We start from the raw sequence: 15,355 nt of genomic DNA on the forward strand, positions 1-15,355 counted from the left end.
TCAAAGAGGTCCGTGTGGGGGAAAATCTTGTTCCTCCAATTCGGCGCAGCAGAGGAATTCATTGAACATACAGCATACCATCTGGAGGCTCAACAAGGGGCTGCTGAATTTGTCCTGAAATCGAAATGAGCAACTTAACCCACTGGAGGGGAATTCATTATAAATTAGGACTGCAATAACCAGCGTGCAACAGAAGGAACTATCAAGGGCACACCGGAGGCCAATTAAGAATTAAAGCACGCAGAGTGAAAAGCAGTCACGCAACCTGGAGCTGCTCATGGGGGCCTCTGAGGAAGGGGAAAGGATTCCCTGAAACGTGTCAGGCCGGGGACTTCAATCAGGATGTGATGCTGCATGTTTTCCCAAATAAAGGTGTTACCTTTCTCTGCTACGGAGTGCGTCCTCGAATCTGGTGAACTTTTTGTGAAGAGAGATATATATATATATATATATATATATATATATATATATATATATATATATCACACACAGCAAACTTCTTCGAAGAAGGACTCGCACTCAGGGAAAACCAAGATTTATTCACCACGGTAACGCGTTTCGACAGACAAGCTGTCTTGCTCACACAAAGTCGTGTACATTTCAAAGGAATCTTTATAGATACAAACATAAAAGAAAGACTACTGTTTGTCAAATGGTCTTGACCTGCAAATGTAGCGGCCATGTCTGAATGTCAAAAAACAAATAATACGTTATATATTATACTGAATAGATCAGTCGGTATTGACAATACAGACACACATTAAATGTAAAGTATGTGTATATCTAAATTTCGTTATTATAAACCTATGGTCCTTTGTCTGTAATCATATTGCATCAAACGTAATCTGGGCGAATCGATGTAATTACTATAAACGGCAAATAGTGCTCAAATAATCATGATAAACAACCAGATCACATGTAGTCAGGCGATCAAACTTGCACATTAAGCGGGGATGAATCAGTCTTTTTACCCTTTGTTTTTACATAAATATACTGGCGGCATAGTGCCCCTATTAAATTAGGCTGATAATCCACTAAATAAAATGTATTTCTAACGAACTCAGAATGTGCCTGACATAATAATGTATTACAGCGAACTGCTAAATCTAAACGGCTGAACCATGGTTTAAACAAACATAAGCAGTACAATGTTCTAACAGTTTTTTTAAAGATTCAAGAAATGCAAGGAAGAAACAATTGATATAGTGCACATCACAACGATTCGGGATAAGAAAAAATATATAATAGTCTTATCTGGGAAAGAACCCATGGGACGCGGAAGAAAAGGGTAGGGTAGCTGGAACGGATGAAACAGTCCACAACTGGAATAACCCTTCCTTTCTATATATATATATATATATATATTCACTGAAAAAACCATAGGTTTCACACACGTTATAGTTAGGAATTAGCATTTAAAAAACCTTGCAAATTCACTTAAAAAACCATAGGTCTCACACACGTTATAGTTAGCTGGACATTTCTCTCATAAAAAACCATTGAAATTCCCCCGTTATAGTTAGTACAGCTAACTATAACTTGCGCGACCGCAATCCACTGCTGATGACGTCACATATTACATCACTCATGACATGGTCAGTGACATCACTCATGACATCACTGATGACATCTCAAATGACATCACTGATGACGTCACTGATGATGTCACCCAGTGAATATTTAATTTGCAAAAAAATTTATAAATATAGGGAAAGGCCTGTTAAAGAATGAGTGGGTGTACAAGTGTGTAAAGGGATGATTTTCTGTGTTGCGTAACTAACTCGACAAGTGAGTCCTTTAACTGCATCTTACTTCAGACTAGTGCATAAACTGTATAAATGTTTTGTATGTGTCTGTGTGTTGGTGTATAAGTGGTGGCATGGTTTTGTGAATAGCTTTATAAGTGTCTATATGGATTATTGATTGCTTGTCTCAGTATCTGTATGAGTTCCTGCGTGTTTGTGTGGGTAAAGTGTGTGTGAGTGTGCATAGATGAGTGAGTGTGTGATTCTATGACTGGATGTTATTTAAAATGCATCTCTGAAGGAGTGTATGGTTGAGTGAGTGTATGTATGGGTGTGTTATGGTTTGAATGTATATCTCAGTGGTATAGTTGTGACTAACTAAATATGTAAAAGGCATTATATATGTGTGTAAGAGTATATAAGTGGCTAGATGTGAGAGTGTGTGATTGTGACAGTGACTGTATGGATGAATGTGTACTTTTGTCAATGATTCTAATAGAGCATAAGAATATGATACTATTTTTGTGAGTGAGTGAACTTGAGTGTGTATAACTGCATAGGTGAGTAAATGGCAGTGTGATTATTTGCATGAATGTCTAGGTGTGAGAGTACCTCTATGGATGATTGTTAGTGTGTGAGTGTCTATATAGTTTATGTATAAATTCATATGATCACTTTTTTATGGTCTGAATGTAACTATGAGTGACTGTACAGGTGAGTGTGTGGAGGTGAATGAAGACCTAAAAGTTATTTTTTGGGTATGCAGTTATTAGTATTGCATTATTTATGGATTTGACAATGGAACTGTGTAATTTTCAGTAGGTATTTCAAAGGTTTTATAAGAGTGTGAGAAGATGTGGTAATTTATCACATTGATGTCTTCAACAGTGACATCATCAGTGATGTCATTTGAGATGTCATCAGTGATGTCATGAGTGATGTCACTGACCATGTCATGAGTGATGTAATATGTGACGTCATCAGCAGTGGATTGCGGTCGCGCAAGTTATAGTTAGCTGTACTAACTATAACGGGGAAATTTCAATGGTTTTTTATGAGAGAAATGTCCAGCTAACTATAACGTTTGTGAGACCTATGGTTTTTTAAGTGAATTTGCAAGGTTTTTTAAATGCTAATTCCTAACTATAACGTGTGTGAAACCTATGGTTTTTTCAGTGAATTTGTATGGTTTTTTAAATGCTAATTTTTGAATTATTAAATTATATATATATATATATTTTTTTTTAAATCCTATGTATTCATTTATATATTATCTGTATCCTTTTTTTTTTTTTTTTAACTTTCAATTAGGATAAAGTTGAACAGTATATTTAATTTTTTCTATTAATTTTTCTCCATTTTTTTTTTTTTATATAAATTCTTGGGGTGCGCCCTCAGAGCGTGCACCTAGTACGTTTTCGTAAGTTTTTTATGAATACCGTCGTACGTTATTTACGTACGCATACATACGTTTTAGTGCGCGCTGGGAGCGTGCACCCAGTACGCATGCGTGCGTACGTACGCATGCGTGCATGCGTCGTACTCGCTCCACGCGGTTCACTTCCGCATACGCTTAAATTACGCGTGTTTACGTTCGCGTATACGCGTGTGCTCCGTATGCGCGTTACGTACGCGCATATGACGTATGCGCATGCGCTCCTACGCGTTCGCGCATGCGTAATCATTAGGTGCGCGCTCGGAGCTTGCACAGTGCGCGCACCTCGGGTTATGTGCTTAATAAAACAACACTTCTAATTGGTTTTCATTACTTTCAGTTTCTGATTGTTTCAACACCCCACCCAATCCCCTCATGGCAAGTCATGTGATCATGAATCATCACTTTTGATTGGTTTGAAGTACTTTCAGATCCAGATTCTTCCCAAACCACACCTACTCCTCTCATTATTAGTTCTGATTCCATTGGAGAAGTAGCTATTCTGTTGTTGAGAGACAATGGCTGAACAGCAACCATCTTCAGACAGTGACCAGGACACTCTTGAGAGGCAAAGGAACAGGAAGCAGAAAGACAGCTTTATATGGCAGTTTTTTACTTTCCCAGAGGGACAAAAAAAGGTGAATGCACCGAAAGTTACTTGTGTACTTTGTCAAAAAGTCTTGTCACGTGGGAATCCTAACAAGAAGTATTCTTTTAGCATTCACACTATGTTGAGGCATGTTGACAAAATGCATCCAGTGACTTTTCGTCGAGCTTCTGGAGCAAACCCTCCACCTGCTAAGCCGACAACATCTGCAGCAGCTCAGCCGAGCACATCTTCGGCAGCTCAGGCTAGCACTTCTACTGCGATGGTGCCTTCACCTCTTTCTACACCTCTTGTTGGACCACCTTGTTTGGCGAGGTTGTCCACACGCTGCACTGATTGCGGTCGACTTATTTCTGTGGGTGAGACCAGTCTTGATCTCATTCAGAGAAAATTTGATGCGCATGAGTGCAGTAGGCCATAGATGTTTTTTCTTTTTTTTCGTTTTTCTCTTCCTGTTTCCCTACATGAACTCAAGGGCTCTTTTAAGAGCCACTTAAAAACTAAACCCCCAAAAATTTCGGGGGGATTTATTTATTTATTTATTTATTTTGGGGTGCGCGCACCCTGCGCGCATCCTAGGATGTTTTTTAATTTTTTTTTTTTTTAATTTAATGTACAAAGAGAGGTGAAGAAATGGAAGCATGAAAAGGGAGGATTGAGAAATACAAATATTTTTCACTTATTTTTTTAAAAAATAACTTATTTTGAAAAAAAATATTTTTAGTAATTTGCAAGGGAACAGATTTTCTTTTTTTTATTTTTCTTTCTAGTTCTGCAAAAAAAGAAAAAAAGTATTAATATTCAATAATACATTAAAAAAGCATTACATGTTTTTACATATTTAACAAAGCAATTTTTTGCCCTTTTTTTGCTGTTTTCAGAATTTTTTAATTTTCACTTAAAATAGTGAAAACAATTGTATTCATCATTTAACAGCGGGCAAAAAAAAACAATCTGAAAGATTGTTTAAAAAAAGCCCCAAAACTATCCTCACTGAAATATACCTTGTTAGAAATATTACATATATATTACAAATACTTTTCTAGATGAATAAAAATTTTCTAGATAAACCGTCTTTAAACCTTGTCGCAAAAGCACACATGCCAAAATAATTTCTGTCAAAGGAGTCCACAATTGTTTTTATTACTTTTCCTTTAGGCCAAATAGTAATTTCAAAATCCTTTTTAAGTGACATCTTCAATTATAATCCTTTAAAATTACAAAAAATGCTTTCTTCAGATGCAGTTTTTACTTTTCAAAATGTAGGTTTCAGAAAAATTAAGTAAGAATTGGGTAAATCATAAGGCAAACGTTGCTTGAAAATCAATTGGGAATCATTACACAGTGTCCAGCCTTTTTCACATTTAAGATAAACTGTGTAATGTCCAGAAGTTACAGTAGGTCCTTCATGAAAAATTATTGCAACTGTTACAAAAGTTTTTCCAGAAATTGATAATTGTTGTCCTATAAACTTCTTTATTAAAGTATCCAATTTTGAACGATCAGCTCTACAACGTTGCATCATTAAAATTACATACTGACCATATTTCTGTAAAAATAACGTGGAAAACATGTCAGATTTACATTCAGAACATTCCATGTTGTGATTGGCATCTTTAACTAATTTACTAAAAGTCACTGATTTACTTTGTGGTAATGGTAAAAATATGAACCTTTCTGAATCAACATTAGTGCTGCATGTGTTCATACAGTTTTCACAGCAATGTTCCCATTCATAAGAGACACCAAATAAGTTTTCTACTTCTACTCCTTCATCTTCAAGTACGCTCAGTATGTATATTAAGAATTCCTGTGCATCTTGCTGGACATTTTCTTTAAACTGTGTAGATCCAGAACATACATCTAAAAGATTTCTAACATCAGAAGCACTTTCTATTTTAGTTTTATCATTACTCAGCTTCTCATAAAGGAGACTCAGCAGAGAACACAATCTTTTTCCATGATTTACTATTATCTGTTCTTGCAACTTTTCAAGATAAAATACAACATTCAGCACTACATTTGCATAGCAGTTGACACCAGAGCTATTTTCAAAATGGCAACCAACAACCTCTTCAACACTGTCCTTTTTCTTTTTCCTTGCTATCACATCACTGTCCTTTTTTTTTTTGTTCTGTTCATCCACATTACAGATATTTTCAAATCTCCTTTTCCGAGAAACAACATGTTTTTCAATCACAGGATACTGACCTAAATGAGGAGCATAGGTTCTTCTTAATCTATTATACTCCTTTACACAGTTTTTATCAGCACTAACTTTTGAGTCATCAAAGTCTATCATAAATAAACCAGATAATGTTTTTACTCGTGACAGAGCAACATATGCCATACCTTCTTTGAACACAGTAGAACCAATGTTTACAAAAGCACTATCTACAGTCAATCCTTGAGACTTGTGAATAGTTACAGCATATGCTAGAGAAAATGGAAACTGCTTTCTACGCACATATAAGTCTTTCACAAGCATGAAACGAACTGAACAACGACAAATGTCTATAACTTCTTCTATCTGATCAAATTTTATTTTTAAACATTCAATTCCATCTTTTTTCTGGTAATTAATAAAACCCACAACTCTTCCCATAGCTCCATTCACTAAACCTTTTTCTACATCCAAATTTCTCCTTAAAATCACTCGACAATTCATGCAAACATATAGATTTTTTTCTAATCCAGCTGTTTTGGAAATGTTCTTCTCTAGTGAATCCAATTTATTTTTCAGTTTGCCTGTTAATGTAATAGTAATTCTTTCATGCTGAATTTTGTCCTCTGCTTCCATTTTCTTAATCTCTTCCTTTTCCAATTTCAAAAGTTCCTCATTGAATATTGAGCACTCACGTAGTGTTGGCATTAAGCAGATTACAGTATTTTTTTCAGCAATGTTCTTGTATATTTTCTCTGCAACTATTTCTTCATTTGGAAATAAATTATGTAGCATCCTACTCTGTAATGCTTTTTTGCCAACTTCTGTGAGTAGTCCAATTCTGATATCTTTCAGAATACTTGCATAATCTTCATCGTTTGCTTGTCTCATATTGGTAGTGAGTTCTTTGTACTCAAAGAACGACCAAATATTCGCACTACCAATGCTTCCTAATGACTTCTTCGTATCTTCATGTGTGACAGTATTAAACACGGGTTGTCCTTTAACTGGAGTGAGCTGTAAAAGATCTCCAAAAACTATGACGTGTTTACCTCCAAATAACACGTCATAGTCTCTCTTAAGAATTTGTTGCATTCTTAAATGCACAAAGGCAAGCATTAAGTTTGATACCATGCTCACCTCATCAATAATGAGAACTTGCATCTTCTTCAACACTCTTGAAACTTCGAAGCATGCTTCTCCAGTTAGCTTGTGGTATTCTATTTTGTTCTCATGCTCCACTGTTAACATTAGCAAGCGATGTAAGGTAATTCCTTTTATGTTATAGGCTGCTAACCCAGTTGGAGCAGTTACCACACAAGACAAATTTGAAGCTGTTTTTTGCTGTAGGTAGCTTCTGATGACTTTTATTAAGAAACTTTTACCAGTTCCAGCTTGTCCACTCACATACATCCTGATTGGTTCAAATGATGTGCATGAGCACTGTTTTTTTTCATGTAGTAATCCATGATCAATTTTTTTGGTGACTTCTTCATAAATTTGTTTTTGTTCTTCATTCAGTTGTTGTTCCAGATTTAGTAAGTCTATTGAATCTTCCTGTGCTTGATTCATAGCCGTTTCTACTTCAGTCATGGCTACTGCAGCTTCATTTTCTACGATTGGTTGTCCTAGGGGATCTTGACTAAGTGTTTCTGAACTTTGGCTGTCTTGAGAACTGTCTCTAGCTACTTCAGCTGCAATTTTTGCTTCCTGTTCATTTTCTTAATTTAACATTTGGACATAAGTTGTGAAAGTACTGCATTCTATGCTGTCTTTGCTAGCATTAAAAGAATCTTCATAGCTTTGAAATTCTCCCAGTAGTTCGTCCTCTGAACGCCATGGTTTAAACAGCTGTAAAAGAGCCAAGTAGTAAAATTCCTTTTTTGTCAGTAGTGTCGCAACTCAGCTTCCTGTGATTTATCAAACTTCCTTTTGTTTGCTTCACCAAACATCCTTCCTCACCAATGACTTTATATTTTCCATTGTTGATGTCTTCTGTGGCTTTCCGTGAAAAAATGTAGTTCTGCAGCACTTCATAGAGACACATGTTCTCAAGATGATGACTTCTTTTTGGGTAATATGTGTCCAACATGTTTGTTTTCAAAATATCTGTACTTTCTGGGTCATTCTCGGCCAAATATCCAATTTCTCCAACAGATTTCAGTACCCGATTTCGCATTCCTGCAAGGCCTAAACTGACCCAAATTATTCTTCTGGATTTCGAGTAAAGACTTGCAGATGATAACCTATCTGAGCATTCGTAGGATCCAATTTCTCGATGCGATAACATCTTTAAACTGAAACTGTACAGCTTCTTACTGACAGTCTTCTCGTGAGAAATCTCTTCCCACATTTCCTTCAATTCTGTTTTCTCAGATTTAGTGATGTAAGATGTGACATACCGAGCAACAGCAATAGAATTGTCTGCCACATACTGAATATCCATGTTAGCATTCCACATGGTTAAAATGACTGGGTTGTAGTCATTTATAAATTTTCACTCTTCTTTTCGTCTTAGATTGTATGTATTTTTGGGAGGTTTTCTGGTTATAGTATGTCGCACAGCTGACATAAAACTGTTGACTCTTCCTTTTGAAAGAACAGGTCTAGGAAATCCAAATCGACACTTTGTGTAGAATTTATCTTTGGTCTTGTACTTCCGTCGACAGTATTTTCCACACCGATGACTTTGGAAACGTAAAATTTGCTCTTTTAACTTTTTCTCTTCTGTGCTTTTAAGTATAGCACATGTTGCATATTCTTCAATGAAAGATAACACTGCTTCATCAGCATCTGTTCCAAATTTTGGGGCATCCTTGATCCACAACAGCATATGAATATGAGGAGCACCTCTTGCTTGGTACTCTTTTCTCCAAAAGAAATCCACTACTTCTCCAAGAGGTGGATTTTTTTTTATTGCAGATGAAGGACATCATAGCCTCAAATCTATGATTGAAATATCTACGACATTAACCGGATCCAATGAGCACAGTTCTCCTGCTGTCTTGTATTCAATGTTTTTAATGTTTGAATTTGCCTCTCGTAGAAAATCCAATAAATCATCCCAAGCGTACTCGGCACAGCTTAGGGTTACGAACCATGTAGGAGTTCCTAAATTCCGTAACATGCATTTTAATTCTACATGGCGTCGGTACCAATATTCATTTGTCCCACGCTGACAAGCCATCAGATTGATCAATTGTGTTTCCAAATGATCATCTCGGTGCTGCACTTTGTCCATAAAATCCTTAGCAGACACATTATGTAGATGTACTCCACTTTTTAAAATGTGATTTACTGCATAAGATAGTGCAGACAAGTCGCTTTCAAATAAAAGATGGAACAAATAAGGAATACTTTTACGAAATCTTGGATCTTCTGCATATAATCTTGTAGTCCGATACTCAGAAGCTGGAATCTGTTCTGGGCGTTCATCGTATCGTCCACCTTTTCCTGTAGGAAACAGCTGGGGAAAACATTGAGCTTCCAAGCTCTTCTCCCATACACTCACGGGAGTTCCTTTTGCTTTCTTCATCTGAAACAGATCAATAGTGTCTCCCATAACTTCTTTTGAATGAAGAGGATGTATGCTGAAATGTTCATAAATTTCTTCTTCTTTTGACTTGTCCACTTTTTCAATTTGTCCAGTTGGTGTTTCTGTGTCTTCTTGTAAATCTTCTTCTTCTTCATCTATATAAATTGATTCATACCATTTATTATTCCTTTTCAAATATAAATTTGCTCTTTGTACTTTCCGTACATCTACCAGCTCCTGCCAAATCTTCTTATTTTTTGTAGGTACACCATTAACCAGAATAACTAATGGTTCAGTTTCCAAAGTATCTGCATCAATAGTTTCCATATTTTTTTTCAAATCCAATGGCAAATACACCACTCTTCCTTTTAAACCTCTCAGTAAATCTGAAGGAGGTAATTTACCAGTTTTGGGCTCCATACGTACTATGGTCTGGAACGGATGAACACATTGAATGAGTATAGACTCATATGTATTTAAATCAGAAAGTTCAGCAGGAATAGCATCCAATTCTAAATTATTATGTACAGCTCTGGTCGGCATTCTATTTTCTTCTAACTTATTATAACAGTATTTACAAATACGCTGATCTTCACCCAATTCAAAACAATTTTCCAGAAATATATATGTTGCAAAATCCTTCCACTTATAATTATCTTCATTTTCACTTTTTTTATACAGATCAACATTCCTTGTTTGAATTTTATAATGGCTTCTGCGGCAACAAATACAAGTAATATTTGGTCTTTCATTAGAGATGATAGTAAATTTTGTCATTTCATCCTCAAAATTTTTAGTAATAATGAGTTCTTCATTCTGTTCCTCATTTTCCTCATTAACTGTGTCCTTTTCTGCACTTTCTTGTTCTGGACCAAAGTAACAAAACTGAATCTCATCGGTAACCTTCACTACATCTGATACAGATCCACGGAACAGAGCATTATTTAACTCATTTAACTTTACTGCTGGACTTTTAGCAAAATACAATGTTCTCACAAACTTTCTCATTTCAGTATGATGAACAGCCAGCATCCTAAAATGATGAAAAACACTTTTACACACTTTTCTAGATAGACAAGCCAGAGAATGTCCTTGCAAACCAGTATTCTCTCTCACTCTGCATGGATCTAGTGTTTGAAGCACCTTAATCTTCTGTTTTACACTCTTTTTACTATATTCTCTTAGAAAGTCACGTAATTTATCAATAGATTCCTGACGCACAGTACAAATACTACTACAGTTCCAAGTGTACACTGGGGCTTTTGGACGTCTCCCCATAGCCTCCACAGCCATTACTTCTTCCTCATTTCTTGGGACCATTTTATCTTTTTCCATCACACAACCATCCTTAACTTCATATGCTCTACCATTGGTGTCAACTGCATGCAACAAACTATTACTTTGAAGATAAGTCTCTTCATTAAAAAATGGTTCAGTACTTGAACTGTGCTTCCATTCTCCCAAGAACACTTTACAAAAGTTACTTTTTTTCACTTCTCTTTTCCTTTTGCTTTGTGACTTCATTGCATTGACTAATTTATCTAATCTACGCATCCTATTCAAAATTAGAATAAAAAGTTTTCTTTTTATTTCCAAAGCCTTACTTACAATATTTTCTATAAAAAAAAATTCTTAATAAATTTTGATTTTTTCTTATATTTTTTCACATCCTTTAGCAAATTTAACATCACTCTTCTCTGAAACATTTTTCGACGAATGTTTTTAAAATCTAATTTTCGTGTTAAATTAGTTTTACTTACTTCTGATTGTACATTAGCTTTTTTTTTTGGTGTTGACTCTGTTGTTGCTTTGTACATAAAACACTGTTTGTTTTACATTTATTTTTGCCATTATCTGTTTTTTTGAAGATATTTTTAAAGAAAACTTTAGTTTTCTTACCAGTAGAGTTTTTCTTTTTTCCATCAGAAGCTTTTCCTCCTATTTTTTTTTCCCAGTTTTGTCCAGATATACTTGTTGTTGCTTTTCTTTCCTCTTTCTTGTCCTTAAAGGCATTTTTTTATTTTTTCACTGTTGCTCAAGAAACCTGCAAGAAACTTAAAAAAAATTCCTTTTTGTAATTATAATTCATTAAAATATTTTTTAAGCTTTTCATTAATTTCAAATGTTTTACCATTTGCCTCTCATTTGTGATTTACTGATTTGTGCAGAGTGCTAACCACCACAGTTGAAAAAAACAAGCTGCCCCTTTTCTGCAAGTGCAAGTCTTTCAGAACAACTACAACACACTTTAAATCTCTGCCCACAATTCCTGTGCGCACACAGCCTCATGGTGTGATTCTAGGCAGAAAACAATATTTGATTGGCAATTTAAATGCACATTTACTACTGTGGTAGAGCAAGTGATAATTGCTGTTACAGCCTGACACATTTTCCTTATAGTTTACAGAGACAGAAAAGAGCACATTTCCTAACAGCTACTTCATACCATGAGCATCTGCAACCTGGGTGAGTGATTAGACTAGAGCAAAGAAAATGAGTCCTTGATGATGTTTTCATGTGTTTGCGTTATACACTGCTATCTGAAACATCACACATAGCTGAGTACTATGCATAGGAGTGTTGGAGAAGCTGCTGCATGTGTGCCAAGAGTGTGTTTCTGGAGACTGTGTATTCTCTGGTGCAAGAGAGATGAGCAAGGAGACTTCCAGAACTGCATGAAGACTGCAGGGATGTATGTAACAGTGCATGTGTGCTAAGGGATAATTTGAGTTTAGAAAACAGGCTGCCCCTTTCCTGGGACTGCAATTCTTTCAGAACAACAACTTCACAAATTAAATCTCTGCCCACAATTCCTGTGCGCACACAGACTCATGCCGTCATTTTAGGCACATAACACAGGCTGCCCCTTTCCTGGGACTGCAATTCTTTCAGAACAACAACTTCACAAATTAAATCTCTGCCCACAATTCCTTTATGCACACAAACTCATGCTGTGTTTTTAGGCACAAAACAGTGTTCCTGGATAGTACCACATTACTGTTACAGCCTGACACATTTTCCTTATCATTTAGAGAGGCAGAAAACAGCACATGTCCTAACAGCTCCTTGAGACCATGACCATGTGTTACAGGGTGAGTGATTAGACTAGAGCAAAGAAAATGAGGCCTTGGTGACGTTGAATGTGTTTGCGTTACACACTGCTATCTGAAACATCACACAGAGCTGAGTACTACGCATGGGAGTGTTGGAGAAGCTGCTGCGTGTGTGCCAAGAGTGTGTTTCTGGAGACTGTGTATTGTCTGGTGCAAGACAGATGAGCAAAGAGACTTCCAAAACTGCATGAAGACTGCTGGGATGTATGTAACAGTGCATGTGTGCTAAGGGTTATTTTCAGTTTTGAACATATGGCAACTACCTGTGCCTTTGCTATTTTGAAAGGAAAATCTACCCTGTTGGTTTCAAATGTTTTAGCTTTTGCCTCTCATTTGCGATTTAGTGATTTCTGCTGACTGCTAACCACCACATTTGAAGAAAACAAGCTGTCCCTTTCCTGCAAGTGCATGTTTTACAGAACAACTGCAACACAAATTACATCTCTGGCCACAATTCCTGTGCGCACACAGCCTCATGGTGTGCTTCTAAGCAGAAAACAGAATTTGATTGGCAATTTGAAAGCACATTTACTACTGTGGTAGAGCAAGTGATAATTACTGTTACAGCCTGACACATTTTCCTTGTAGATCACAGAGGCAGAAAAGAGCACATGTCCTAACAGCTACTTCATACCATGAGCATGTGCAATCTGGGTGAGTGACTACACTTGAGCAAAGGAAATGTGCCTTGGTGACGTTGAATGTGTTTGCGTTACACAGTGCTATCTGAAACAGCACACAGAGACTGTTTTTTGTCTGGTGCAAGAGAAATGCATGAAGACTGCTGGGATGTATGTAAAAGTGCATAGTTTCAGCACACCTTTGAAACATCTCTGTCAACAATTCTTCTCTGCACACAGACTCATGGTTTGATGGTAGGCACAAAACAGTATTCCTCATTGTTACCAGAACATATGGCAACTACCTGTGCCTTTGCTATTTTGAAAGGGAAATCTACCCTGTTGGTTTCAAATATTTTAGCTTTTACCTCTCATTTGCGTTTTAGTGTTTTCTGCTGAGTGCTAACCACCACATTTGAAGAAAACAAGCTGTCCCTTTCCTGCAAGTGCATGTTTTACAGAACAACTGCAACACAAATTACATCTCAGACAACAATTCCTATATGCACACAGACTCATGCTGTGTTGGTAGGCACAAAACACAGGCTGCCCCTTTCCTGGGTCTGCAATCCTTACAGAACAACAACTTCACAAATTAAATCTCAGACAACAATTCCTATATGCACACAGACTCATGCTGTGTTGGTAGGCACAAAACACAGGCTGCCCCTTTCCTGGGACTGCAATTCTTACAGAACTAATGCTAATTTCAAATGTGTTGCCATTTTCCTCTCTTTTCTTTCAAAGTGATTTCTGCTAAATCCTAACCATCACAATTAAAAAGAAGCTGTCCTTTTCTTTCAACTGAAAGTCTTACTTTTCAACAGCAACACAAATTAAATCTCTGTCAACAATTCTTCTCTGCACACAGACTCATGGTTTGATGGTAGGCACAAAACAGTATTCCTCATTGTTACCAGTACACATTAACTTATGGTGAAAACATACTCCATAATATCTTACAAGTTCAAAACAGTTAAATATCTCCCAAACCTCAAAATGTAAAACATAACTTTTGAAGAAGATTCACAATTCTAATATTTATCTCAAAAATCACCACATAATTTCCCTCTCAAACTCATAACTCACCTTTAAAATTAGTTAGTTGTTTAAGAAATGTGGCACTCAAACAGCAGACTATCAGAGTCAGAATATCAGAGCTCTACACCTCTCTCCTCTCTCCAGAACCAGTAAATGGCAATGTTTCCCTCTCTTTTTTCACACATATACATGTTAATTTCAAATCTCAGTGCTTCCCACTTTTTTTTCAAATAAAATCACACATTTCTATTGGTTGAAAACTTCAACCCCTTTCCAAATGTACCCTTCCCCCAACTTGACTTCTGCCTGCTTCCATAGCAACAGCTCATAGAACACTGCTGTGAGGAGAGAGGTCAGAAGTTCAGCCGACAATGTTTCATATCCAAAGAGCCAGAGTGCTTGACTTTTCAAACCTAACAGCAAATCCATAGTAATGTTCTGTGGTAACACATTTTTCTGAACCAATACAAAACATGCTTTTAAAAATTTAAACATACAGCCTAGTTTTAACTGTAAAATGGTTTGAATCTGCCAATGAGTTCTTTTTATAAAAAAAAGTATGTGTGCCTCCATATTTCAACTGTCTTTCATTTCATATTGCCTTTCTACTGAAAGACACCTCCTGAGTGCATCCAGATCTCCTTGGAAGATGTTTACAGTGTGGATTGTAGGTCACAGCTATGTCTTCTGGAGTGAAAAGTTTGCAGAAAAAAGAGGTATGGTGAGAGACCCTGCTTTGCCAAATGTAGACATTAAATGGATTGGTCAGAGAGGGTTAAAGTGGCACCAATTAATGCCTTTGGTGAAAACCTTTCTACATCTCCCACAGCCTAACCTTTTTATTGTGCACTGTGGTGGTAATGACCTAGGCACTTTAACTGGGGTAGGTCTAGAAATGCTTATTAAGGACACCTTTGTGCAATTGATGTCGCTTTTTCCACAAACTGCCTTTGTATATTCTAATATATGCCAAAGGCAAAAGTGAAACTGGTCCAACCAATTTTGTCCACAGATTGACAAAGCAAGGAAGCACGTCAACAAATCTATTTCTGCTTTCCTCAGAGACTATGGTATGGGTTCTATATACCACAACAA

The 15,355-nt window shown here is 36.5% G+C and overlaps 1 protein-coding gene across 23 annotated transcripts in view; it reads left to right on the forward strand.

The window, feature by feature from the left end:
- Positions 1–15,355, forward strand: part of LOC146861496 (uncharacterized) — a 299,073-nt gene that overhangs the window by 137,375 nt on the left and 146,343 nt on the right. For 6 of the 23 annotated variants that reach the window (XR_014978992.1, XR_014978986.1, XR_014978973.1 and 3 more), the window contains one exon: positions 11,887–11,952. The exons of the other annotated variants lie outside the window; for them this stretch is intronic. Coding sequence is in view for 1 of the 6 variants with exons in the window: in XM_085645824.1 (XP_085501950.1) it covers positions 11,887–11,952 (66 nt within the window). In the remaining 5 variants the exon portion in view is untranslated. The remainder of the gene's footprint in view (positions 1–11,886; positions 11,953–15,355) is intronic. 23 annotated transcript variants of the gene reach the window in all.

This window comes from Triturus cristatus, chromosome 3_1, assembly GCF_964204655.1.
Source record: "Triturus cristatus chromosome 3_1, aTriCri1.1, whole genome shotgun sequence".
Lineage (NCBI taxonomy): Eukaryota > Metazoa > Chordata > Amphibia > Caudata > Salamandridae > Triturus > Triturus cristatus.